Below are 26,260 nucleotides of genomic sequence, written 5' to 3' on the forward strand. Positions count from 1 at the left end.
TAGTGGAGCAATAGTGAACAGCTTCCCTCTGAAAATGGAAGTAACACATTCGTTTGTGCTCTGCGTCTGAGAAAAAGAAGAAAAGCGGGGGTTAGAGAAGTGTGGTTGGCTGTTTCCTGCTTTGAGTTGATGTGCGCGCAGAACAGAGAAGAGAAACTTCCTTGACTGTAGAGCTCAGTGTTCTGACATTGTAGAGAGGACGCTTTTACTTTTTTAATGCTGTTCACGTTAATTTAAGATAAAGTGGGAGCTTTAAAACAGAATCATGAGCCGGGGATCTAAAAGTAAAGCGGACAACACCCAGAGCTCTCTGCTGAGCCCGCAGGAGAGCGAGAAGCTGGAGGATCTGCTGGGCAGAAGGTGTACTGTAAGTCCTGATCTGATGAGGGTCCACTTGAGGACTGATATCCTGCTGTACTTCTCTTGACTTTGACTTTCACTGTTATGAGAGGTTATTGTAAAAATGAATGGTAAAGATATCTTTGACAGTGCAGGTTATCCCAGTTGCTTCATAAGAATGTAGGTAACCTCAGGACAGCTCTTTACCATTCATGGTTTGACATCATATCCTGAATTTGAATGATCACAGTTGATAACTGAACCCAGAAATGAGAGTCTGTGCATTTCACCTGTAACTCTGTGCAACATTTTTAAAGTTTGACTCCATCTGTGACCTGCTTTTTGTTTACTGTCTCCTTCAAATTGAAATGAATTCCAGAAAAGTACTTTTTATTCCTACAACATACTCTTCTGTAAGTAGTCTGCTTTACTTTTAGGTAGCTGCAGTTAAACATGAAGTACTGACATTAGGTCATCAAAAAGGAGGCAGCTGTAACAGGAAGTGGTGGCTGAATCGTTTCTTCCTCTGGTGTCAGAATTAGACAACATAGCTGGTTTCAGTCTAACAGTGAAGAAGCGGCTTCTTTGTTCCTGACTTTCTTAAAGCTACCGACTTCAATTTAACAACAATAGTTGTGACAGACTGACATCACAACAGAGCAATATAACACAATGAGCTACACGTATGAGTGACTTTGAGGGCCCTTTAACTGTTATCAGAGCAAATGAAAGCGTACAAGGAAGTGAGTCCTCACCACAAAAGTTCACATTTACATGTGTAGTGCAGTAAAGTTTTTACAACTGCTCACTCATCTCATTTTTATGCGTGTGTGTGTGTGTGTGTGTGTGTGTGTGTGTGTGTGTGTGTGTGTGTGTGTGTGTGTGTGTGTGTGTGTGTGTGTGTGTGTGTGTGTGTGTGTGTGTGTGTGTGTGTTTTTGTGTTTAGTCCATGGCTACAGCAGTAGCACAGCTGTACATGGCTCTGCCTCACAGTCCATCCATGTGGAGCCTGCAGCACACAGGCGTGGTCTGCTTCGTCAAAGACAACCCTCTGCGCTCCTACTTCATCCGCATGTTTGACTTGAAGGTATCCTCTCAGACTCACTATCATAGCAAGAACCTAAAACAACAAGGCTGCAGAAAACTGTGTCTTCTTACACTGATGAGCTAATCAAAGTGTGTGCTTTAAAGTTACGAAACACTGACATAAGATTACTCACATCTTCTATGAGTAATACCAACTGACAGACATAATAATCATGTTTTCCACAGACAGGGAGGCAAGTTTGGGAGCAGGAGCTCTACAACCAGATTGTTTACTTCTCACCACAGCCATACTTTCACACCTTTCCTGCAGATGTAAGCACAACCTCATCTGACCTATCTCCATGATGACGCACCTTGAAATAGTTTGTGTTAACCCTCAGTATACAACCAATCTTTGTAGAATAATTTTCCGTCAGTGAAATGTATTACTCATTTCATTATACCTCAGGACTGTCAGGTCGGATTGAACTTTGCTGAGCGACAGGAAGCTGAGGCTTTCCAAAATGCTGTGCAGGAGAAAATCAACCAAAGAAGCAATCGCCAGGGTAAGTGAAGCAATGCCTGACACTATGTCATATATATTTAGAATTAGAATGTGTCATAATGTTAACACAATCATGGTCATATTTGCAACTCTGTTGTTTTTCTTGAAATGTTACTGATGCTTGCAATATAATTCAGGAGAATATACTCAAATTCAGTTTAAATTAGGTCACTTTTTCTCCCAAATCTGAACTATTTACAACTGAGCCCTTAGCAAGAAATCTACTGCAGAAACTTGTGCATCCATTTCACGGCAATTGTATTTAACCCTCCTGTTAGGTTGCGGGTCAAATTGACCCATTTTAAAGTTAAAAAAATGTTAAAAGTATTTTTTTGCTATGAAACTTCTTCTGCTTGGCTTAATTAGCATGAACATATAAAATGACAATGGTTCATTTCCTACATTTGCAACCCCCCCTGCATATTTATATTACATAGATACTGTTCGTGGGTCAATTTGACCCTGAAGTCAAAGTGGAGGCTAAAAGGGGTCAGAAGTGTCAAATACTAAATGTTTCTTTGCAACTGCACTACATATTTCACCTCAATCACTTTCCAATGTACATAAAAAAAGTTTTAACATGAATAAAAAAAAACAAACGAATGAATTATCTTCATTGAACTATGATCTGTGAGAAATAAAGAACACCAATGCACTAAATATTGATTTAAATGCTTATTAATGGAGTTAATAATGAGATTTTAAAAATGTTTATTGGGATTTTTTGGGGTTCTGACACTTTTGGATAATTAAATATGCCCTGGATCAAGTTGACCCAGGAACATTATTGCTGTCCCTAAGAAACAAACAAAACAGGAGGGTTAATCATCAGTTTTTTCTTGTAAAAGTATAGAAAATCAGGACAAAATGATGAATTATAAATATAATAGAAAAAAAAATGTCTTACTCCCTCAATTGATTAATAGGAAACTGTTTAATGTGTATTTTAGCCAAGTAAATATTATGTTATAGTGTGGTGAGAGTTCATGTAAAGTGGTTTCTTCTGTCTCCTTAATACTAACAGATAAGAAACAGCGCCCTCTGCCGAGCAGTGGTAAGACAGTATTACACTTCACCATGATGTAACTGCATTTAAAAACTGTATTTATCAAATTGTTAGTTAAATTAATACTTGTTTTTTTTTCATGGTAGACAGAGGTTCCCTGCCTCATGTCCCACATGAAAAAGGTAACTTCCTTATCCCCAGTATTTTTCTACTATGACTTTCACCACCAGCAGCAAAGCATAGCATTTAAAAAACTAAACATTCACCTGCTGATGTTCTGTGTTTCCCCAAAGCCTCACCTGGCAGTCCTGGCTCTTTCCACATGGCTACAGTGGAAATCCAGAACCCAGATATCCAGTCCAACCGCTATCGCTCGATGCCCACACCTACTGGTGCCTCAGGCCTGAGCGTGAAAGGAAAGAAAGACAAGAAGAGCAAGAAAAAAGGCGTGAAACTCTCCAAAGCAGACATAGGAGCTCCCAGTGGATTCAAGTAAGTGAAGGGCAAGACACTTTGATAGCATAGCTTTGCAAGCTAGCAAGAGTTGCTGTTGGTTACTCCAGAAGAAGTTGACCAACAGCATCTAACCCAAGGTGAAAAAATGTGTTGAGTCAAGCTTGATAAAAACAAATAATTAGTCTGTAAAAAAAATATTGAATTTATAAGAAATTAAAGAAAAATAAAACAAAAGAAGCCAAAAAAGCGACCTAACTGCAATAAGTGCCCATGCTCACAGGTCATACCCAAGCAGCAACCTCCGGTCTAAAGATATGGGTCCAATGCGGAAGTGCTAAAAACTGCAGTTCATCTAGGAGCCGCTTGAGGCTGGCTCTGGAAGTACCTGAAACCACATACACACCAAGCGGCAACCTCCGGTCTCACATGATGAAGCCAATGCGGAAGTGTTATAAACTGCAATACATCGAGAATCCCCTTGAGGCTGGCTGCAGAAACAACGGAAACCACATAGACATGAATGGGAAAAAGACGATCTTTGCAGCATTAATAAACATGTTTACAGCCTGGTTCAAAAAACGGCTTGGCCCTACAAAGCTAATCTCTCTATTGGCACACACTGTACAGGGGGTGAATTTTTTTCGAACGCGACGGTTCAGAAGATATTACGATTACGAGTTTTGCCCAAATAAGGACATGACTGACATGACTCCCAGTCGGGAACACATAGCTATTGGCTAGGAGGCTCACACGTCACACTCTGCCTGGTTGAGTTCTGCATTTCCAATATGGCTGCTGCCGTCGATTTGCTTCAAAACAGCTCTCAGGAACAGATGGGTGATGTCACGGATACTACGTCCATATTTTATAGTCTATGGTGCTGAATCAAGTTTGATAAAAACTAATAAGTACTCTATAAAAAAATATAGAATTTATAAAAAATTAAAGAAAAATGAAACAAAAGAAAGGCATAAGTAGCCAAAAAGGTGACCCAACTGCAATAAGTGCCCATGCTCACAGGTCATACCATAGACTGTATAAATAATGGACGTAGTATCCGTGACGTCACCCTTCTGTTCCTGAGCGCTGTTTTGAAGCTAATTGTCAGCGGAAGCCATATTGGAAATGTTGAACGCAACCTAACCCATAGGAGAATAAATGTAGAGAGGAGATCTCAAAAGTGTTTCATTTCTGTCTCCTAGACAACAATGAGATCTGTTTGAAAGCAAAATGAGATTATAGCTTATGTCTCCTGTTTCTCATTCTTGCCTCCAGAAAAAAAAGTTGTAAAAAGTCTCAGCTAAGTCTCCCTTTCAGTTCAAAAGGAGATCTGGTCTAAATCTGAAATGATTCTCAGGTATTTCTCAAGTGTTGTGACTCCTTTTGAGCTCAGGTGGAGAAATCAGGGAGCTCTCTCAATTATCTCAATCTAACCTCATCCATTTGTTTTTGTCAGACTCAGTTTTTGTGTCTCAAGTTGAGCTCAGATGGAGCAAAGAAAGAGCCTGAGCTCATCTTTTCATCAACATTTATAGTGCCCTGCAAAATTAACATTTCAACGTAATTGTCCACAAACTTACAATTCTCATTAAACATTTGAACCACTTCAAGATCAGATATTTAGATGTGAAATGATCTCTTCTTTGACTTCACAGTATGGTCCTTCCTTTACAAGTCTGTTTAGAACAAAACAACTTCACAAAGATTTAGTGGATTTGAGAGAAATTGCAAAAGATAGAGATTTCATACCAGGTATGACACACCATTTATTTAAAATATGGGCCGCAAAAGGGCTGACCAGATTTATCCAGATTATTACAATTAAAGGGGTGGACTCTTTTAGGCACTGGTGGCCTAGCGGTCTAAGCGCCCCACATACAGAGACTTTAGTCCTCGTTGCAGGGGTCGCCGGTTCGATTCCCAGCTGGTCGACCATTTCCTGCATGTCTTCCCCCGCTTACTACTCCCCACATTTCCTGTCTCTCCTCAGCTGTCCTGTCAAATAAAGGCAAAAAGGCCAAAAAACATATTTAAAAAAAGAGAAGAAAATGAGCCATTAATGAGATCTCTCATTTAAGTCTCAAATAAGACTCATGTCATGATCTCAACTATTTCTCCTAGTGAATTTTAGGAGAAACTAATGAGAACAATTTGAAACTTGAATGAGGCTGAAGTGAGAATCTCAATTTTGTCTCTGGAGACTTAGAAGAGAAAGCCTTGAGCAGTAAAATGTTCCTCTGGGAACTGCTGTCAAGCTAGTGTGACGTACAGAGGCGGGCTTTCAGCCTTCTCGCCAACAGCTACAGTGTTCTCACCTGTCAGTCAAGTCAGCAATGCCTTTATAGTATATTCGAAAATACAGAGTTGTAAAAAAATTCACCCCCCCCGTACAGTGTGTGCTTCAGACAGAAGCGTTTTTTTTAACCAGGCTGTAAACATGTTTATTATTGCTGTAAATATCGTCTTTTTGAATTGGTGTGTTTGTGGTTTCTGGTGTTTCTCTAGCCAGCCTCAAGCGGACGCTTAATGAACTACAGTTTATAACACTTCCCCATGGGCTTCATATTTTTGTTGCCGCTCAGGTCATACATAAACCAAAACACTCAAAAATCTTAATTGTCACAGGAAAGTTAAAAACTTTTTTGGATCTTTTGTTGAACTTAAATTACTCAAAGCTGTAGTAAGCAGACAACTAGCATATTTAAACGTTTGTTTTAACAGGTTAAGATTTAATATGATGAAAAATATAGCAAACATTTTTTTTGGGTGAGCTGACTATCAAGCTTCTGTCAGCAATACAATAATACAATACAATAATTCAATCAAGACTTTTCACTAGAGTACATGTTAAATTAATGTTTTTTATCATCTAGGTTTTGTACCATAAAAAAAAATAGAGAAAAACTGACTAAAACAAAAGTTGCATGTAGTTTCAGAAGTTATGAATGTTAGAAAAAAAATTATGTATTTAAATAACTCTGTTTCAGTCCAACAACCAGCAAGCTACTGTAAAATAATGTTGGTGTTACCTAACATCTACTGTATAAAAGTCTGTTACTGTATTGTACAATCCTCCTTCTTTCATTCCCATCAGACATGTTTCTCATGTGGGCTTTGATCCAAACAATCTGGACCCTGACCTGTCGAAGCTGCTCTCCAAGGCTGGGATCGGTGAGGCTGAGATGAGGGATGAACAAACCTCCCAGCTCATATATAACATCATCGAGCAGTCTGGAGGAATGGAAGCAGTCAAACGGGAGGCCAACAGAGCAGGTGAGGGTTACTCAGAGCTGTTTCCACAAAAAGGCTTGAAGGTTAGACTGGACTTTGATTCTCTTCTTGTTCTGTTGCTTTTCAGCCTCCGGACATCCACCACCTCCACCTGGTAGACAAGGACCTCTGCCTCCTGTTCCAGGCTCCGGTCACTCTGCTCCAACCCCCCCACCTCCACGAGGTCGCTCTGGCCCCCTCCCTGCTCTCCCAGGCCAGCCGCAGCGAGGGAGCCCTTCTTCCCATCCGCCTCCAGCACGAGGAGGAGTCCCAGCCCCACCTCCTTCAATGAACAGAGGCGGTCCTCCTCCTCCACCTCCACCAGCACACTCTACATCTTCTCACTTCTCATCACCTCCTCAAAAATCATCTTCACACAGCCTGCCTCCTCCCCCACCTCCGTCCAGCCAACAGCGCTCAGGTTTCCAGCCTCCTCCTGTTCCATCTGCACCTGGCAGAGGAGGTGGGGGACCTCCTCCTCCTCCTCCTCCACCTCCTCCTGCACCTGCTCCATCTTCAGATTTCCGTCCCCCTCCTCCTCCTCTCTCTGGTGGTCCACCACCACCTACTCCGCCATCCTCCGGCAGCGGAGAAGGCAGAGGAGCCTTGTTGGATCAGATCCGACTTGGGAAGAAGCTCAAAAATGTAAAGCAACTTTTCTTTGCTCAGAATCATACACGTCTTATTTTCACTCTGCTGTGCTTCTTTTTTTATGTTCTTTAAAAAATCTAGGTAGACTTTTTTTGTTCATGTGCTGTCTCTGTCTGGGTTTGTGTTTCAGGTTACAGAAAGTCCTGATGCAGCTCCAAGTGCATCACAAGGGTCTGAAGAGGGCATTGTGGGTGCTCTTATGTCTGTCATGCAGAAGAGGAGTAAAGTCATCCATTCCTCTGGTGAGTTTAAAAACTGTAATTATTCTGTTCTAAAAGGTACAACTGAACCAAAGGGCACCATGTGTCTCACATGCTTATTTTCTTTTCAGATGAAAGCGAAGACGAGGGTGGAGATGATGACGATGACGATGATGAATGGGATGACTAATATGTATTTTGAACTTGGCTCTCGTGTGATTTTAAATTTAAACCGTTTTCCATTTTGCTGTTTTTTTACTCCCAATAACTTCAAACTTGAACACAACTTGAACATGACAGAGAGGTAGACTGCACAAGAATATGGACATCATGTCAGCTCCCCCAACTCAAAGCCTGGACATTTAGAAGTCCACAACTGACTGGCTTCAGTGACAGTCATAAAGCCCCGCCTCCTCCATGTCAACAAATTGGACTTGGGTCAAACTGAAAAAACAAGTTGCAAGTTAAAGATTTTTTTCCCAAGCACGATTTTTGTCTTCATAATTAGTCATCATCATGCTGATTTATACCCCTTTAATTTTTCCTGAATTTAGTTTCAATGTCATTCAATTCTTAAAATGGGTTATGACACCATGATTGAAACCTCTGTCGTCAAATGCAGCTGTTGAGGATGGACAGAAAAACAAACACAGGAGTCATTGACCTTTCTATAACTGCTTCAAAGAATACTACAACTCCAAGAGCCAATCCTTTCTGCAAAGACTCTGGGGCAGGGCGTAAAGTTAACTTTTTAACTCATCTGCCATTGGCTAGTGACCTCCAAATATTTTCCAGCCGTAAATATTTTTCACTGGCCAAATAAAAACGTTTAGTGACATTACTCCGTTTAGCTGTCTCTTCTTCTTCCTGATCATCTCCTGCCACTTTGTTCATCTTTTTTGTTTGTGGTGGCTTCACGCCGGGAATGTGTCGCCCCATCTTCCTCGAAACGCTCTTCCCGCCGTGCTTCTTCAAGCAAAGGGAATGAATAGAACCCCAGTAGCTGACGTCACGCCGTTCCCAACGTACCAAATCACAACACAAGTACAGCGCGCCGCGAGGGTCAAAATATCCTGACAGTCAACAGAAATGGGCGGAAGTATGAAAACCAAACCTCACATGCAATACGAAAATTTTCCATCGGCCATTGGCGGGTGTGTGTTTTTGTTTTACACGCCAAAATTATTTTTTAGCCACCATTGGCGCTTGGCGGGTGTTCATTTTACACCCTGCTCTGGGGCCATCCACGTGAGATGTCAGCAGCTATTGCAGGGAGTATTTTGGTTTCACTTTTGTACAACAGGAGAAGGTGGAGAGACCCCTTTTCCATCTTTATATACAGTCAATGGACAGAAACTGTGTGAGTGATGGATTAAAAAGCTTGAAAAATTCAATAAAAATGACTTGAAATGGAAAAAACAAACAAAGTTTAAGAGAATTCTGAAATGTTTATATACTGTTTTGAACATTTCCAGTGTAGGATTCATTATTATAACAGCACTGTGTTACTCGCAATGAAGGTGAACAGAGGCTCTGACTGGAAATAACTTGTCTCTTGTGCTTCCTTAAAAAGAGCCATTTTTTAAAAATCCTGTAAATACAGCTTATGACAGAACACCAACAATCAATACTAAATCGGATCCATATTCATTCCCATTTTTATAACATACTGTACATAAAAAAAACATTATGTTCTGGTATCATTTTCTCATACATCTGTGCAAAGACCCCATTTCCCTCAAATCCCAACACCAACAAAGTGCATAACTGGAAGAACACTGTACGCTATACAAATCTTTAACACTCACATACAGGAGGTCACTAGAGCACAGGGCAGTATGGGAGTCATTATATGACAACATCCACTGGAATTAGCTTAGCAGAACACATTACACCTTACAAACATCATAACACACCACAGTCCAAAACAGTAAAATGTACAACTTGCCACAAACAACGACAGAAATGCATGCAACATATGCATTTATATCATATCTTCATACAATACAAGAGTAATCCAATGACCATATATATTATATTCACAATCAATATATTACATTTCTGTTTCAAGATACTTTAAAGTACAACACCTGTGGTTTTGCACGTCGAGCCTATCAACTACACTGTATGACTGAACATCACAGTCTGTTTAAAGATGTAACATAAAATATGAGATCCAGTACAAAGAGCAGTTGTTTTTTATTATCAACACAGTAACATTGTGCTTACGAGATGGTAACCCTGTAGTCATTAGAAAGCCCTTATTGGTGCATTCAAGGACTGTGGGAAATGTAACATTTAAAGCAAGCGTGAGAACCTTTTAGTTTGTGTCTATTTAGGCAGCTCCTTGGATAAAGAGATACATTTCCTGTACGTGTGTGCGTGATATTCTCCACCAAACTGTCTTACCCTTCCTCTTTTTAAATGGCAAACACAACACTCACTGTGAAACCTTGCTGGGGAAATTGTAAACAAACTCTCTTTTGGTCTACATCCTGTTTATCACCTCTTCTGGTGTCTACCCCAGCAGAAGTTTCAGGCCCGTCTTGTTTGCTTTTATAGCTAACGTGAGATGTTAGAATTTCTGTCAGTCTGTTTCACATCCAGTTTAAAACACCTCATGGTATGTCATAAAATCAGCAGCTGAAATCTTTGCTGTCATGCATATTTTTCAGACAAGAGTGCCATTCATAATGATTTTTATCCTTTGTTTTTTTTGCACTAAAGGCACCAATTCTGCTGCAAGTGAGAGATATTACGATTGCCCATGCGTTCCTGAACATAACATCAGATAAGGTTTTATAATAATCCCTACGATTGGTGCAAGTATCCAGTCTCAAAGTCAGCTTGATTTTAACTTTGTACATGAGCAGGTGTCTTAAAGATTGACCATCACTTTAAAAACATACCGTGTTTTTTATAATCTAAAATATTCACAACTTGTGTTTTATAGGCAGAAACTTGCAAAACCACCTGCATGGTACTAAAACAACAGCATGACAGCATCACCTGCCTAATGAACAGAAGTGCTGCACAAACATGCTGTTAAACATAAAAGTCCACTAAAAGTCCAGACAGGCCAGTGCTGGACACGGTGAGTTCCGTCCTCTAGCCGAGGCCTTGGTCCTGGCTCTCTGTGTGTCTGCGGCTTGTGCGTTTACGCTGCTGCTGCTGTTTGGGGTTAAGCTGTTCCCAGTAGGACTGGCAGTACTGGTTAATCAGTCTGATCTCAGGTGGGAAGGGCGTGGAGCTGAGGGGTGACTGTGAGTAAGGTCCCACGTGACGTAGTTTGGGCTCTTCGTCCTCGTCTTGAGCGGTGAGAGCTAAGACGATGTCTCGGTCCAGGATGCGCAGCGCCACACGGGCCACCGTGTGTTTGAAGTTGTTCTCGGTGGCAAGGCAGTGGTAGAGCCCTGCGTCTGATTGGTTGAGAGACTTCAGGAGGATGCCATGGTTGGTTTTGAGAAGACCTCCCAGACGGTTAAGCTGTGGATGAAGAACAAAACAGAAAAAAAAAAAGTCAAAGAGAGGGCACAAAGTGTCTGGGTTTGTTTACAAAATTAAAATGAGCAACTGGTTGAGGAGCAGCGTGTAATTCCTGGTGACAGGGTTCTCTCAATACAACAGCTACAAAAGTTGTTTGATGTCGTTGTGAAGTAGAGTTGAATCATGAGAGTTGCTGTCATTATTCTTAAACATCCAAAGACAAAGGCACCAGAAAACAGAGGGAAGTTTATGTTTTCAGGACAAAAACAGCCACAAGGTAGTAGTTTGTGCTCACCACCTCACTGATGACTCCTTTGTAAACAAAGGCCGGTACAACACTGGATCTGTGTCTCAACTGTTACTGAAACCTGGGGCTGTTCCATCTACAAGACCTTCCATGAATGCTCAGAACCACAAGCTGTACGCAGCATTATAACAGCAAGGTAATGTAATAATAGCTAACTGCTAATAGCTTTAATGAGGAGTTAATGGCTAACCACAGATATTTTCTGTGACGGCATTACTCTCTGTGAGAAAAGTAACACACATAAGTGTTTCAGCTCAAGGTTCAATTATGCTGAAATAAGGGTTTTCATGGATGCCAGAATAAAATAAATAAGGAGGTTTTTGTAGCTGCAAATCATGCAAAGCTGTTCACACTGATATAATGAAAGCTGAAATGTAATATAATAGGTCTCCTTTAATGTATTAACATTCAAAAGTTATTTCAAATGGAAAAAATGACTTTCCTGCTAAGATTAAGAAAAGATTTGTACATTACAAGGTGGGAAAAATGGACACTATATTTTTGGGAATAGAGGATGTGTGTGGTGGCTGCTCCCCTTCTTACTGTAGAAAACATTAGTAACCTCCATTTTACATTAAACATAAAGTTTACAAACATACTGTACAAAACCTATGATTGTGGAACTTATTGGAAACTGGATATTACAAAGTCTGGCAAAAATTTTTAGGTTTTTGTTTTGTATTTGTTTTTTTTTGTTTTTTTGTTTCCTCTGTCTTTTGTTTTGCTTAAATTGAAAAAAGGAAATAAAATCTAAGTGATAAAAAAAAGTTATTTCAAGTATATTTCTGGTTAGGAGTGAAAACAGGTAATGAATAGTAATATCTGTCATGTAAATATAACACCACAGAGGTATGTTAGCTAAGCTTAGCATTAAAATGCAAAACAGCAAGCCAAGTAAAATCCAATCATCAGCACATATACATCTCAGTTAGTTTATATCGTTTTATTCATTTTTAAGAACAATATTTTGGAGTTCTACAGAAAGATAAAGTACTGATGAGGTTTGGATTTACTGTACAGTAATGAGAGTTTTGATATTCTCATCTATCTCTGTCGAGGCAGACGGCTGTCTAACATGAGTCTTGTTCTGCTCGAGGTTTCTGCCTGTTAAAGGAAGTTTGCTGCAAAGTGCTCTGCTCATAGTGGATTAAGATAAGATCAGTCTGAATCTTATCCTGTCTTGATGTTGGGTCTTTGTTAATAATATAACGTAGAGTACAGTTTAGACCTGATATAACATTTGTTGTAATTTGGTGCTATATAAATAAAGATTTATTGATTGATTGATTGATTGATCTAACCCATGCCTTTCTGTGTTACCTAAAACGTCAAATAACACCTTCACTTTGAAATCATATGTAACTGCAGGTCTTCCTCACCACTTTCCTCTTCCCGTCTCTCTGGAAGAGCCACTTGACGGTGGCCTGAGGAGAGCGAGGCTGACACTCCAAGAAGGTGCTGCTGCCCTCCACCCCAAATTGCACCGTTTCTCTCAGACGTTTTTCCACTGCACAGAGAAAAAAAAGCAAAAGACACGTTAAAAACCTGCGAAGAGGCGCAGAAGTGTGTGTGATGTGATGTTCGAACACACTCAGAAATGTCCACACCTTTTGCGTTAAAGCCTCTGCACTGCCTCAGTGGGTCACCGTGTTTCACATCCTGTCTCCTGCTCCTCCTGAAAAAATGTAACAAATATGATTGAGTTGATTTTCTCACTTTATCGCCCGGAAAAGGAACAGCGTGTCGTGAATATTAAAGGCGTCCCTGACCTCTTGGTGGACGGGGTGAAGGCGGAGCAGCTCTCTCCGTCCCAGGCACAGTAGGGGTCTCGGGCCAGGCAGCAGTCGGAGCAGGCTCTGCCGTACACACCACAGCGGTGCAGCGACACCTGGGTCAGCCCCGCATCTGATGACACGTACAGCTGTTGCTATGGTGACACGAGGATAATAAAGTCAGCTCAGTGTCACTCTGATGAATTTGTTCTGATATCTGCAGTGAAATGTGTCACCAAGTCAGAGACAGGGATTTACTTACTCTTTTAGAGGAGATCTTCATGGTTTTGACCGGAGCTCTGCTCTGTTTGTTCATAAACATAAAAAGATTATTAGATTATTTGTTATTTCTTAATCAAAGGTGTCTCTATTTTCTAGAATCACACTTGTAAACATACCCGGAAAACCTCCACTTCCTCCAGTGTCAGCTCCTCCATGCTTGTGGGGTCTTTTGGCAGAACGATAACTTTCTGAACCGTTCCCCGATCTAGAAGTGAGAGAAAACACAATTCATAATTTCCTTTTCTCGCCAAACTAATTCCCTAAACAGAAAAGCCAGCTGTCATGCCGCTGTCTCACCTGTCCCCAGGAATAACACCTCATAGCGTGCGTCCACAGCATCCACCTGGTCCACCACCATTGCTGTGAAGCGGTAGTCCACGCCGGTTCTCACCACCAGGGGGCGGCGGTGGATGGGATAAACTGGATGGTACATGAGTGGATGGGCTCTGATGAAATTCACGGCCTCGTCTGAAAAGTTCTTGGAGGAGCGGATGCCAGGGGTGAAGGTTCCTCCTGGACACTAGACAACAAAAAGAAGAAGTGTTACTTCAACATTTGCAGATTAAGATTTGTGCAGTGCATTAATTTGGAGAGGAGATAACTGAGACGTACAGTTCCAGGCCGAGGGTAGGGAATCTTGCCAGTGTACTCTGTCCACTGATAATTATGACCATGTTTGTGGGCAAACGGTCCATTGAAGACATTACGGATATCAGCCATCGAGTACACACACACGGCTGAGCCCTTGAACACAGAGCTAAAGCAGAAAGACACAATTAGGGTAATTAGAGCAACAGTTACAGCATAATCATCCTCAAGATGTGTGATCGGGTCTGGTGAGGTGTGATTTTATCTTAAACTGACTCACCCAGCTGTAGTGAAGAGAGCATACACCGTCGGATTTCGTTCATCCTGTGTTGGCTGGATAAACACATCCCCTGGAAGATGAAACAGGGACCGAAATCAATAACAGGAAGGTAAAAGCCGCTGCAATTAAAATGCTATCAGTTTAAAGTCAGTGCTTATTTCATCGGTGCCTCACGTAGTTCATCAAATCGTGTCTCCACTCCGTCTTCTCCAATCACAGAGCAGATAAGACGAGCCTTCAGGAACGTCGTCCAGCGGTTCACCAGGGACTTCTGCCCTCCTTCATCATTCTAGACAGGGAGGAAATTGGGTCAAGGCTCAATTCCTACAATGGGTTTCATTTTACAAACTAAGATAGATCTGTTATCACAAGCTATGGGATGAGGTTTGGCTCACCAGACACACTCTCCCCACCCGGGCTAAGACACTGGGGCTCGCCCCGCCGCTCGAGTCCAGGGTCTTCTCACGGAAGAAAAAGTAAAGTTTATCGTCGTTCCTTTCTGCACTGTCAGGGATCTGCTGGATCTGAACAAACACCGGCTCTGGGAGGATAAAGACACATAAGCGCAGAGAGGATTGAGCAAAGTGGTTGTCAAATAAAATGAGAGGAACCATAACCTGTAATCACAGACATTTACCTCCTCACACCCACACTTACTCACCGTTGAGCCACCTGGAGTCATACTGCTCTGTCCTGATGGCTGTTCTGCCTCCCATGGTCCTAAACAGAGCAGCATCTGTACTCATGAAGTCAATATGGACACCTGCGTATAGATTACCATCTGCAGGAGTGAAAAAAACAAGGGAATAAAACAGTGAGACTCTCTGGAGGAAGGAACTTTGATAAGATTTGGTGTTTTTCCTCCAGAAAATGGTAGAATATCTTACCGAGTAGAACTGCAACGCTCTCCTGTTTGGGATCGTAAGAACATTTCCCCTTCCCTGAATCCATATACCCAGGGACCAGCCTAAACAGGTAGTCCTGCACAGCCAGATAAGACAGGAAGAAGATGCATTAAAAATAGACGTCACAAGGGAACATGGGAAAATCATAAACAAATCACTGTCCCAGTTTGTAGTCCTGAAATATTTATCAGGAAGAAGCTTTCCATGCCTGCTGCTGCTGTGGGACTTTTGCAGTAAATCTAGCTCTAGGGGGAAAACGTAAATGTGTCTGTGTTCACCTCTGCCCTCCAGCCTCGGTTGATGAATGTGCAGATCGGCTGGTACGCCCCCGTCCCACAGGTGTAGAGGTGGGTGCGGTTCCACGGCTCTATGAGGCGCACAAAGTTGGCACATTCACCCTAGACAAAGAGGAGTAAGACAAATGGAATTCAAACATCACCCTCGTCATTGTGCCGTCTTGAAAAGCAGATGCCTTTTTTTTTTGAAAGAACCGGATATAAACACAAGATCCCACCTGTCTTCCCTTTCCCGTCATCTGACATTCCCCCTTTCTCTTCGCAGACGCCGGCCAGTGGATCTGTGTTTGTGAAATACAGGATTATTAAGGATCACTGCATTCAGAGACTTAACCGCCACATACCAAATAGCAGACTGGATTTATGAAACAGGAAGCTGGTGGAGTTTGTACGCACTATAAGAGGCTCCTTGTTGACATTCTGCATGTCCAGAGCCACCAGGTACTCCCTGCTGCCCAGGTACAGACGGCCCTGATCCTGATCCATCAGCAGGATGCGATAATCGCTGGTGTTGAAGGAGAAGCTGAAGGGCCGAGCAGCTTTTGTGTCCATCAGTTCTGTGAGAAAAGTGTGCCAGCTTTGTTATTCAGTCCAAGTTTTAAAACAGACGCTAGGCCCAGATGAAAGACAGTAAATGTAGAACAATACTCATACTGAGGCAAAAAAGGTTCAGGGTTTAAAATGTAAAATATATAAAAACTGTTGTTTTATAAAGAGGCAACTGTACCAATGTCCACATACAATGCTTGATAACATGCATCATTTAATTATCTGGCAAATACATGAATATGAAATCAAATAAAAGGGTTTTCTTAAAACAGTTTTGGAAGGATGACTCATCTAGTCACTAATTTTACTGACATCCAGGGGCTTGTCCACAATTTTCTGAATAGGGCAGGGAATAGGGACATTCACTTATACAGGGATAGCATGACTTTTTTTAACACGTTACACACATTGGTATGGCATACATTTACCATTTCTTATCTTTGCCAATCATACCTACTTTAACAGCTAATGTTAAAGTATCATTGAGTAGTTAAACACCTTGTAAAAGCATTTCAACTTTAAAAACGTGACAGAAAGAAATCCTCCATACTCAATTATTTCAGAACTCAAAAAGAAGAAACATCTCAAAAGTCATTTTGAAAGAAGCAACAAAAAAAAACAACTTTTGTGCTTGATTAGATGATACTAAAGGCACATTTATACCAAAAGTACCAGGAACTTTTAGTTCTAGGAACTTCTTTTTAGATACCATGTCCCATATTTGACTTCATTTCCACCCTGGCCTGAAATCAAGTGAAGATTAGAAAAATCAGGAGAACTAGTTTTTTTAAATAAAGCCACCTGTGAAGCTCTGTCCTCAAGTTTCTGCTGAACATTGGTACAAAAGTAGTTGTCACAAATCATGTAGGCAGCAGGTAAGTTGTGTTAATTATGAAATAACATCAGGTTAGTGAAAGTATTTGCTCTTGTGCGATCTCCCTTTCCTGCCTCTGACTGTCTGCCCTTATCTCTGCTCAGCTAGTGTCTGGGTGAAAACTAAGCACCTGTTTTTAATGTAAAGATTGTTGTCCTGAAAGACCAACCCCCACAATTGTAACAACACCTTAAAGGATCCTCTAGAAGTAAAAAAAAGGGACGGAAAACAGAGTAATAGTTCATGTAGGTGTATAATCTTACTGATCGAATAACACCAGGTTACGTAGGATTATTCCAGTGCGATATCTCTCCTCCTTCCTCTGTGTGTGTGTGTGTGTGTGTGTGTGTGTGTGTGTGTGTGTGTGTGTGTGTGTGTGTGTGTGTGTGTGTGTGTGTGTGTGTGTGTGTGTGTGTGTTTGTGTGTGTGTGTTTGTGTGTGTGTGTTTGTGCACAGCCACCAGTATTTCATATGTAAATTAAGGACCCTTCTTTAAACGTGAATATGATCGGATCGCCTTCAGTCCCTTCCAAAGTTCCCAGACTTATGGGAAGTACTATCCAAAAGCAGGGATTTCTCAGGGCGGAGATCAATTACCCCCAGAACTAAATTTAGACACTGGTTCCTGCTAAACGCACAGAGTTACTCGAAAGGTTCCTAGTATATGGGGAAAGTTCCAGCGTCAGAAAGCACCTTAAGATGTATATTTGGTTTCAAGGGGCCCCATGCCAACCCTTGGAAACACACATGCTGCAATGCAGTGAAGCCTATAGGTTGCTGGAGAAGTATTCTCATCGTATCAATATCAGGAACAGGAAGTCTTTGTAAGTGAAGCGACTCAGATTGAAAAGTGAGCTTGTAATGTGAAATGTACAAATCCAGTTCGTATACATTTTTGTCTATTTATTAAACAAATGACTGAAAAATAATGTAACATAAAAACAAAACTTGACCTACAAATATAACAACAACTACGTCAGTCAAATATCAAAATATCCCAACCCGTTCAATCTCGTCAATGTCTGCATCCAGCTAAACAACTGAACGGGTACAATTAAAGGTAAAGGCAAACCACGCCTAATTGCAAACTACTGTACATTATACGAAAACTATAAAAGGACAGAAACACATACATTACTGCTCCTACAGTGAGGTTGCTATCTTGAAATGTGCTCTATACAGAGAGGAAAAATAAGTCCTTAAAAAAAGACATCATCACTGTATCTGAACACATACTATCCCTGTATGAAAGACTGTACGTTTATGCATGCATCCTGCAGCATTGTCTGTAAATATCCCCATCATCACCATCATCATCTTTTATTTGTGCTGTGATACAATGTCCAAGATAATCACAGGCACCAAGATGATCAACAGACTATTAGAAGTCACTGAATTTGACACCTTTTCTTCTCTTTGGTTCAACAGACACAGACAGCTCTCTTATGGGCTCTGTATTTGATATTTGAGATGTTTCACACCACAAACAGAACAAATAGTCCAAATTGTGCTAATCTCCAGCAGCTCCTGACAAGGGAAAGCAAGATATTCTGCACAAAAAGATTGTGTGCTTGACTATTACCCACCATGCACCCAGTGTTACAGGCTTAAATTGCTTAAACAGGCCGTCAATATAAAGATTTTGTTAAAAAAGGAAACACCTCTTTGGAAAGTATCGGCAGGGGGAGCAGAGGTAACCTCTGTAAACCTTCACATCACTCCCTTTATGCCTTTAACATGTTTCATCACTGACTTGGCTGAACTTGTGGCCTCTTTAACAACACCCTTCTCACTTCTTTTCTAGAAAATGTGTGTCACTGATTAAATATAACTCAACTCGGTGCATTTTAAGAAACACATTCGCTTTTAAGATCTCAATATTTTATGTGTCCTGGCTGTGTGATCGAGTTTAAGGGACCACGTGCCCTGCAGAGTTGGGCGAAAATGCAGGTCCCAGAGGGAACACGGTCAGTGGAACTCGCTGCTAATTCTTAAGATCAGGATTGTGTTCAGCAGAGCGTAACCTGTTAAGACACGCCGCGGTGGAAAATGTTTCTGCTTTTTTTTTCTTTTTTTGTTCTCCTGAAAGCTTTGATTGAACAATTTTCATCTGCTGAGAGGGCTCCGTGCTGCGCTCTGCCTCTGAATGTGACTTTTTCCATTCTTCCGTTCAACTGTTCTTTGCTCCATTTAAAAACATAAAAAGCAGCGCACAGACACATGTTCAGAGTATTCTCCACCATGTTTGCACACTGGGACACGATGTAGGCCCGGTAAAGACAGCAGGCTTATATAATGACAAATGTTCACAGAGACCCCTCAGAAGCCGGCTTACTGGGGATTCAGCAGGAAGCACAATCTTTATTTACATCAAAGTGCCGCCATCTTCCTTTTGAGGTCACTGTTCACAGGATGTAGTCAAGGTGTGACTAAAATAAGCGATGCAATCGGATCTCCGGACGACATGACATGGTGCCACGGAGGTGGGAACGGGGGTCCGGTCTTGTTCCTGAGAGGTAAACACAGGATAACAAGCCTCTGGATGAGCTCCACTGGGCCGTAGTGGATTCACAGTGGGGGCTAAATGTAGAAACACCACACCCCTTTACATGTCTCCATCCTCCAAAAATAGCAAACAATGTACTGCCATCATCTGGTAAACATGCAGCCAACACTTATCCCCTGACAGCATAGTGACACTGACAGGGAAACACTGGGAAGGACGTACAATTCGAGCATGGAGCTTCAGCTGGGCCACTATTATAAGCTCTCGTGTTACAACTTGACAACATATTGTCACTGAGGCTCTAATGACCACTCCAGTTTAGTCCCCGGCCTATCTCAAGTATGAACAAACTGGTGACAGCACGGTGAGGGCCTGGGATTCTGAAACGAGGCTTTAATTACACGGCACATTTTGCTCTCGAGCGATGCTGCTGACTAATTCTATCAAATGGGACTGAGGGAAGCCCTTTGAAGTGCGTCTAAGTGACACAGCTTCCCAGCGACACGGGAAACAATGCTAGATCTGTATCCTCTGGAGTGTCACCCAGGTCGGCTCATTCGTTCAGAGAGGTCACATGTCCACCAGCCGCCCCGAAAAACCTCCTCCACAGGCGCCTCGGGGGAACAAAGAGACCCGGTGTCACAAACAATGAACAATCAATCCTTAGGGTGGCAGAAAACAGTTGGCCAGTAAATCCAACTTTATTTTTTTTTGTTTGTTCGCTTCAGGGGGGGAAGAGGGAGTGAGTCATTCAAAGTGGCTCTAAACTTTATCAACAATCTGAAAATTCGACAGATGCTCAGAAGGAGCAACTTTATCTGGTAGGGAGAGCTCAGCGCGGATGTGAATTCCTGTATCTCACTCGGGGAGGAACACATCAAGTTCAAGACCAAACTTGTGTAATTGGTCAGGCTGCTACATTCAGCATAGCAAAAAAAGAAAAGAAAAAGAGTAAGAGTAAGAAACACGGGTGTGTATAAGCTGTTTACCGAAAGGGGATTAGTGTTTAAGTTCATATAAGAATGTGCAGAAATTACTGGAACCTCAAATAGAACTGCTGCCGTATACAACAGCCACACACAGTGTGCAGACAGCTGTTTTCAGTCGCACAAAATCAACTTAATTCAGAACAGCAATGACACATCTCATGATCAGCTCACCTCTAATCGGCTTCAGATGTCCCCCTCATTCAAATCTTACTAAATAGAAACTTTGCTGTTTGTTTTTTTTTTCTTTTTGGTAATTTGACATCGGGCTCTGTAGCTTTGGGGTAAGGCTGCTTGATTTACAAACATGCATGAAGGTATATACAACATGCACAGACACATATTGGTCTTGTAAAGGATCTGCTTCAATATTTAGACTACTCACTTTACTGTCTCCCAACATGTTAATGAACGTAGCAAACACCGTACTTGCCTTTTAACAGAATGTATATATATATATATATATATATATATATATATATATATAAAAATAAAGTTTGGGGCGCTGGTGGCCTATCGGTCTGGGCGCCCCACGTACGGAGGCTACAGTCCTTGTCGGGGAGGTCGCCGGTTCGACTCCCGGCCATGACCATTTCCTGCATGTCTTCCCCCACTCTCTACTCCCCACATTTCCTGTCTCTCTTCAGCTATCCTATCAATTAAAGGCATAAAAATCCCCAAAATATAAAAACTTTAAATATAAAGTTTAATAGGATACATGTTTTTTAATTAGATATTAAGAAAGAAAATGTCTCCTGCCGTGCGGTCTCTTTCTGCAAAGCATTACTCGCCGCAGACGGAACTTAATTATCCTCTAAAGAGAGATATTGCAACATGAAAAACATGACTGAAGATAAGACACCAACATGTTGATGTTGTCTAGACCTGACTCCAGACCACAACATTTTTTGACCCACCTCCACATGAAAGCAAAGAATGTTATAAACCTGATTCACACCTTTAATGCTCCCTCACACATACTTCAGGTGTGACACTCATGCTCACAGTGACAACATGATAGGGATGTAGAAATAACTGTAATCATGCAGCATTGTTTTCATCAAAAGGTGCCACTGAAATATCTGTAACGTGAGGCTTTGCTGTTGGATTTAATAGGCACATGGGAAAATCCCAAGTTCCTACACAAAAAAAGGGTCTCAAAACCACCATCCAGCCCCACTTTTCAACCTCGCAGCCAAACTTTACAGCTCTAAAGCATCCTTTTGTGCTTGGGATCAGATTTCAGGTGTTTCCTTCTTGTGTCATCATGTCTGACATCAAAAACAAAGAAGAAGAGACAGGTCAGGCTGGAGTGTGTTGGCTCCAGGGTGTGGGTAGAAACTCGGTGGAAGGGCACAACCAGTAAACCCTCCAAACGTAACATCCACCTTTTGTTTCCAGTGCTGCGCTGTTTGACATGAGGCAGGAAACACGTTCTTTACATATGTAAAAAGAGGAAACAAGAGCGTTCGTGTGGACGAGTGCGTGGGCGTGTGCGTGAGTGACTTGGTGGGAAATGAGCACGAGAAATTATGACAATCCTCGCTGTCAGAGCAGTTTCTCTATAATCTGTAAGAGCTCACCTTTGAAGGAGAGGCGAACCCGCGGAGCAGACTGCTGAAGGGCCGAGCCTCTGTAAACACACAAGGCCAACAGGAGGAGTTGGGCTCCAGATGCTGTCATGGTAACAGTCATGCAGGTAGCCCACAGAGATCTAAATCTGGAGGAGAAAAAAGAAAGAGGAATGAACTATTATTACAGAGTGCCCCTTGAGAAATGGGAGACAGAAAAAGAAGGAAGGACAGGAAAGAGACTCTCTCTCTCCCCCTCTCTCTCTCTCTCTCTCTCTCTTTCTTTTTCTCTGATCTCTCGGATCACAAGTTTGGCCTGCAGCCTTCTTAGGGGAGACGTATAGTTTGGCAGGACAGAACAACGTCCAAATCTTCACACCTGCTCTGGAAAATATGACAGGCCTATTATTTATTTAAAGAGTAAATGTAGTGAGGTATGTGTTGAGACTGTAAAAAAGCATTTGTCGGCACATTCAGGACGAAAAAAAGTCTGAAAAAGGGTGATTAATGTCTCCTTGTCATCTCCTACATGCTCTTGAACATGTTATGCTTTCTTAAACGTATATTTATCCATGTTTGTTGTAGAAAAATGATTAAAGAAAGACTCTGATGCCCATCAGTAATTCCGTCTGCTTCTCCTTCAACAAAGCACGTCAGCGTTCTTCCAGGAGTTGACGAGTGAAATACATGACAGTTCAAAGAAACAGGTAGTCCTCGCTGAAACAATTTCTGACAGTTTAGGGGTGTTGAAACGTGGCCTAACTGTTAGACCTTAACTCAAGCATTCATTATGCATCTGCACTTTGCTGGAGAGGATCCCATATAAATTATGAATACTAAAAGCTGAGTCCACAACATCCATTAAATTGTCTCCCTGAAGGTGTGCTTTGCTCGGCCTATAAGCCATCCCACGGGCTTTTCTTTTTTCCTCATGGCATCCTTGTAGCCTTGGCCTCCGGTGGCACAAGGTACAAGCCTGGAAAAACGAGTGCTTTTAGGAGGGGGAGAGGCATTCGTGCAGAAAAACAAGTGAGAGATTTCACAAAATGATTTCATTATGTTTCACAATAACGTGAGGATTTATGAGCGCCAAAATGTATGAAAAATATGTTCCCCAGAAAAATATGAACATTGCGATTAAAGTGAAATGACTGGCATGCCTGAATGTTTGGAAATTGAAAACAGAAGCCAGGGGGAACGCCTCGCAGGCTTCCTGGCATCATCACACAGTTGCCATATATCTGCTCACCGGGGGAGCTTGATCTCCATTCCTCCCATCAAACGTGGTTCATTTACTGCTGATATCTGTTGATCAGTACTGGGGAATTCAATTTCAAAGGAACAAGTAATTGGTCAATATATAGTGTGCAATGCATTGCAATGCAATATTTTACAGTGAAAGCAAATCGTTAGTAGTGCTTGGATGTCTGTTTGTGCCCTTTTAGTGCATGTTATGTGTGAATTATGATCACCTGGTTGTAGTGTATGACAGTTGCATTTCACTGTTTGCAATTTTGTGTCACACTAAACAGATTTTTAATAAATATGAGCATGCTACTTGGTAAAAAATAGAATATGCATGATCAAAATAAAAGCTATATGCACCATGATTAATAAAAAGACATGAACACATATCTTCTTTCACACATAATTGCCACCCAAATAAAATATCATTAATAAAAACAGCCTTTGATTAATAACACTCTTAAACGAAGGAGGTGTATGTTTACATTTGTGAATGTCACCAGAAATGTCAATATATGAGAGTAAAATGAGAAAGAGATGATCACAGACACATTTTCTGCTCATATGAATAGATTTTTAATTGTAAGGTAGGGCAATATGTGTATGGTATCTCAGTATGATCAGAATGAATGACCTGTACGTCATATTTTAGTCTTCTTTTGTTATGTGTGAATTATGATCACCTGGTTGTAGTGTGTGACAGTTGCATTTCACTGTTTGCAATTTTGTGTCACACTAAACAGATTTTAATAAATATGAGCCCACTACTTAGTAAAAAATTTAATATGCATGTGCAAAATAAAAGCTATATGCAGCATGAGTAATGAGAAGAGATGGACACACATCTTCTGTCACACATAATTGCCACCCAAATAAAATATCACCAATGAAAACTGCCCTTTGATAAATTACACTTTAAAATGAATGAAGTATATGTATACATATGTGAATAATGTCACCATAAATGTCAACATATGAGAGTAAAATGAGAAAGAGATGATCACAGACATATTTTCAGCTCATATGATTATTGTTTTTAATTGTAAGGTAGGGCAATGTGTGTATGGTATCTCAGTATAATCAAAATGTATGACCTGTGTCATATTTTAGTCTTCTTTCATTATGATAAGAGAGTTAAATAGACAACCTAAAATGGTCAAACATCACCATTCAGGAACCACATCAGAATAATGTGCCTGTAGGGCTCCACGCATGATGGCCTGACCGGAGGCTACTTATTTCTATGAAGGACGGTATTTCTGTGGTTTCTCTGTGTTGGGTGGTACCCTCAGATCAGATTAAAAGTTCAGCTGTACAAACACATGGTACCCATTTAGAGAGAAATAATTACAGATTTTCAACAACCTTGTTCTTTTCATGGAGGAGTGCGCCCTTACCTGTGAACTCAACATCCAGAAATAGGAGCCGACCAAATGTGAGCAGGACTTCAGTCTAATAGCATTCAGAGTGACTGAGTAACCACACAGGAGTTAAAAGTTAAACCACAGAGAAGTTAAATGTCCTACCTTTGAATTCGGACTTTCTCGCTGCGCGTTAGAGATCCAAAAAACTTGCGGGATGTTACCGCTGCATTCCCCGCGTATTGTGCCTCGGAGCTGGGTCTGGAAAACCTCCTTCAGCAGAAGCAGGAGCAGCTCTGCGCAGGCTTAAAACAATCCGATAGGTTTGCAAAATTCCCTTGGTGAGAAAGAAAAAAAACTAAGCCTAATCAGTCCCAGTGAACCGGGTGGTTTCTTCCATTAAACATTAAAAAACACAGCTGATCCCTGAACGCGTCTGCCACTCTTTCCCAAAGTTTACGCCTGGATAGAAGCAGCCATCGCCTGGATGTGAGCAAGATGTTGGTCCGCTGATCCTTGAGTTGGAGTGTGAATCAAGTGACCAGGTGCAGGTGTTGGGAGAGAGTCTGCCCCGCTGTCCTCTCCCTTCTGTTCTGCCCCCACCCAGCCTTTCCTCTCCTGTTGGCCCACAGCAGCATTGGACCAAACCCCTTGGTACACCATATGGGTATGATTAACCCTGTCACTGCTGGTGTGTGCTCCTCTCTGATGCAAACTGCATTATACTAGTAGCCTAAGTGGAATTATAGGAACAGTTTAATTAAGCAGAATAGCTCATGAATACGGAAGAGGATTAGGGCCACTGAAAAAAAATGAAATAAACCTAAAAAATTATTATTGTTCTAAGTAAAAAGTCAGAATTCTGAGATTAAAGTCACAATTCTGACTTTTTTCTCATAATAAAAATAATAATAATAAATATATTGGACCTTAATTTTTTTTCTTCAGTGGATTAAAGTGAGAATTCTGAGAAAAATGTCAGAATTCTGAGATTTAAGTGAGAATTCTGAGATTAAAGTCAGTATTTTGAGGGGAAAAAAGCCAGAATTCTGATTTTAAAAAAGTAAGAATTCTGGGGGAAAAAATATATATATATAATATATATATATATATATTTTTTTCAGTGGCCCTAATCCTTTCCCCTACATAAACAGCACTGCTGCAGCTACTGTTTTATACCAATGTTATGCATGCACCAGTGGGGCCACAGACTATTCTTATACATGATGCAGGGGCTGAAACACACTATTAAAGAGGGGTTGGGGGCTGCCCCTCGGACAGTGTCACCGTGAGAGCCAGGTCAGCCGAAAAAAGATTCCTGAGATTCCTCTCTGGCTGGCTCCAGCACTCATGACAACAGTGACAAAGCAACGAGAAGGGGGTAGGACTGGACGTAAAGGACATCCATCCTGTTCACAGGAGCCTTGAGCTTGAAATTAAAACAGCTTTCAGGGCTCATCGTTACTGGCTTTGTGGTGCGCTGACGCAGTGTGCTGCTCTATAGACACAAAAGAGAGAGAGTGAATGTATTCACAGCCAGACAGTAAAATAGGATAAACACATTCGAGGCAAAGTGGTGTGTCAGTGTGTAAAAGGTCACAGAGGAGGGCAGTTACTGGCAGGCCTCCGGGAGTTTTGATTGTAACTTTTTTTTGGAATACCTGGAAGGCGTATAAGAATAAGATGCTGCTTGAAATACAGTATCGGGTATCAGCAAGTACACACCCATCTAATACCAA

At 41.4% G+C, this 26,260-nt stretch overlaps 2 protein-coding genes across 2 annotated transcripts; one reads left to right on the plus strand and one right to left on the minus strand.

Moving 5' to 3' along the window:
• The first annotated feature begins 19 nt into the window (after positions 1-19).
• On the plus strand, positions 20-9,886 carry wasb (WASP actin nucleation promoting factor b). The gene is made up of 11 exons (XM_034696596.1): positions 20-367; positions 1,286-1,426; positions 1,612-1,698; positions 1,835-1,931; positions 2,955-2,984; positions 3,083-3,118; positions 3,230-3,428; positions 6,487-6,665; positions 6,751-7,307; positions 7,444-7,555; positions 7,645-9,886. The coding sequence occupies exons 1-11, from the start codon at positions 266-268 to the stop codon at positions 7,701-7,703; spliced, it is 1,599 nt and encodes a 532-aa protein (XP_034552487.1). The 5' UTR covers positions 20-265; the 3' UTR covers positions 7,704-9,886.
• LOC117822002 (semaphorin-3F-like) lies at positions 8,942-24,786 on the minus strand. Its single transcript, XM_034696594.1, has 18 exons — positions 24,687-24,786; positions 21,928-22,064; positions 15,826-15,986; positions 15,648-15,710; positions 15,412-15,531; positions 15,116-15,209; positions 14,890-15,009; positions 14,624-14,769; positions 14,403-14,517; positions 14,229-14,298; positions 13,973-14,117; positions 13,658-13,880; positions 13,477-13,565; positions 13,341-13,382; positions 13,076-13,233; positions 12,914-12,981; positions 12,686-12,813; positions 8,942-10,999 (listed from the first exon to the last, which is right to left on the minus strand). Exons 2-18 carry the CDS (start codon positions 22,037-22,039, stop codon positions 10,622-10,624), a joined length of 2,232 nt encoding a protein of 743 aa, XP_034552485.1. The 5' UTR covers positions 22,040-22,064; positions 24,687-24,786; the 3' UTR covers positions 8,942-10,621.
• Positions 24,787-26,260: the final 1,474 nt, after the last annotated feature.

This window comes from Notolabrus celidotus, chromosome 11 (assembly GCF_009762535.1).
Source record: "Notolabrus celidotus isolate fNotCel1 chromosome 11, fNotCel1.pri, whole genome shotgun sequence".
NCBI lineage: Eukaryota > Metazoa > Chordata > Actinopteri > Labriformes > Labridae > Notolabrus > Notolabrus celidotus.

Excerpts from the sequence above, each read along its gene's own strand:
- wasb (XM_034696596.1), top strand. The coding sequence starts at position 266 with ATGAGCCGGGGATCTAAAAGTAAAGCGGACAACACCCAGAGCTCTCTG. Across the intron at positions 1,427-1,611 it reads TCCGCATGTTTGACTTGAAG|ACAGGGAGGCAAGTTTGGGA; the intron begins GTATCCTCTCAG and ends TGTTTTCCACAG. Across the intron at positions 7,308-7,443 it reads TTGGGAAGAAGCTCAAAAAT|GTTACAGAAAGTCCTGATGC; the intron begins GTAAAGCAACTT and ends TTTGTGTTTCAG.
- LOC117822002 (XM_034696594.1), bottom strand. The coding sequence starts at position 22,039 with ATGACTGTTACCATGACAGCATCTGGAGCCCAACTCCTCCTGTTGGCC. Across the intron at positions 15,987-21,927 it reads GGTTCGCCTCTCCTTCAAAG|AACTGATGGACACAAAAGCT; the intron begins GTGAGCTCTTAC and ends CTTTTCTCACAG. Across the intron at positions 11,000-12,685 it reads GAGACGGGAAGAGGAAAGTG|CTTAACCGTCTGGGAGGTCT; the intron begins GTGAGGAAGACC and ends CTTCATCCACAG.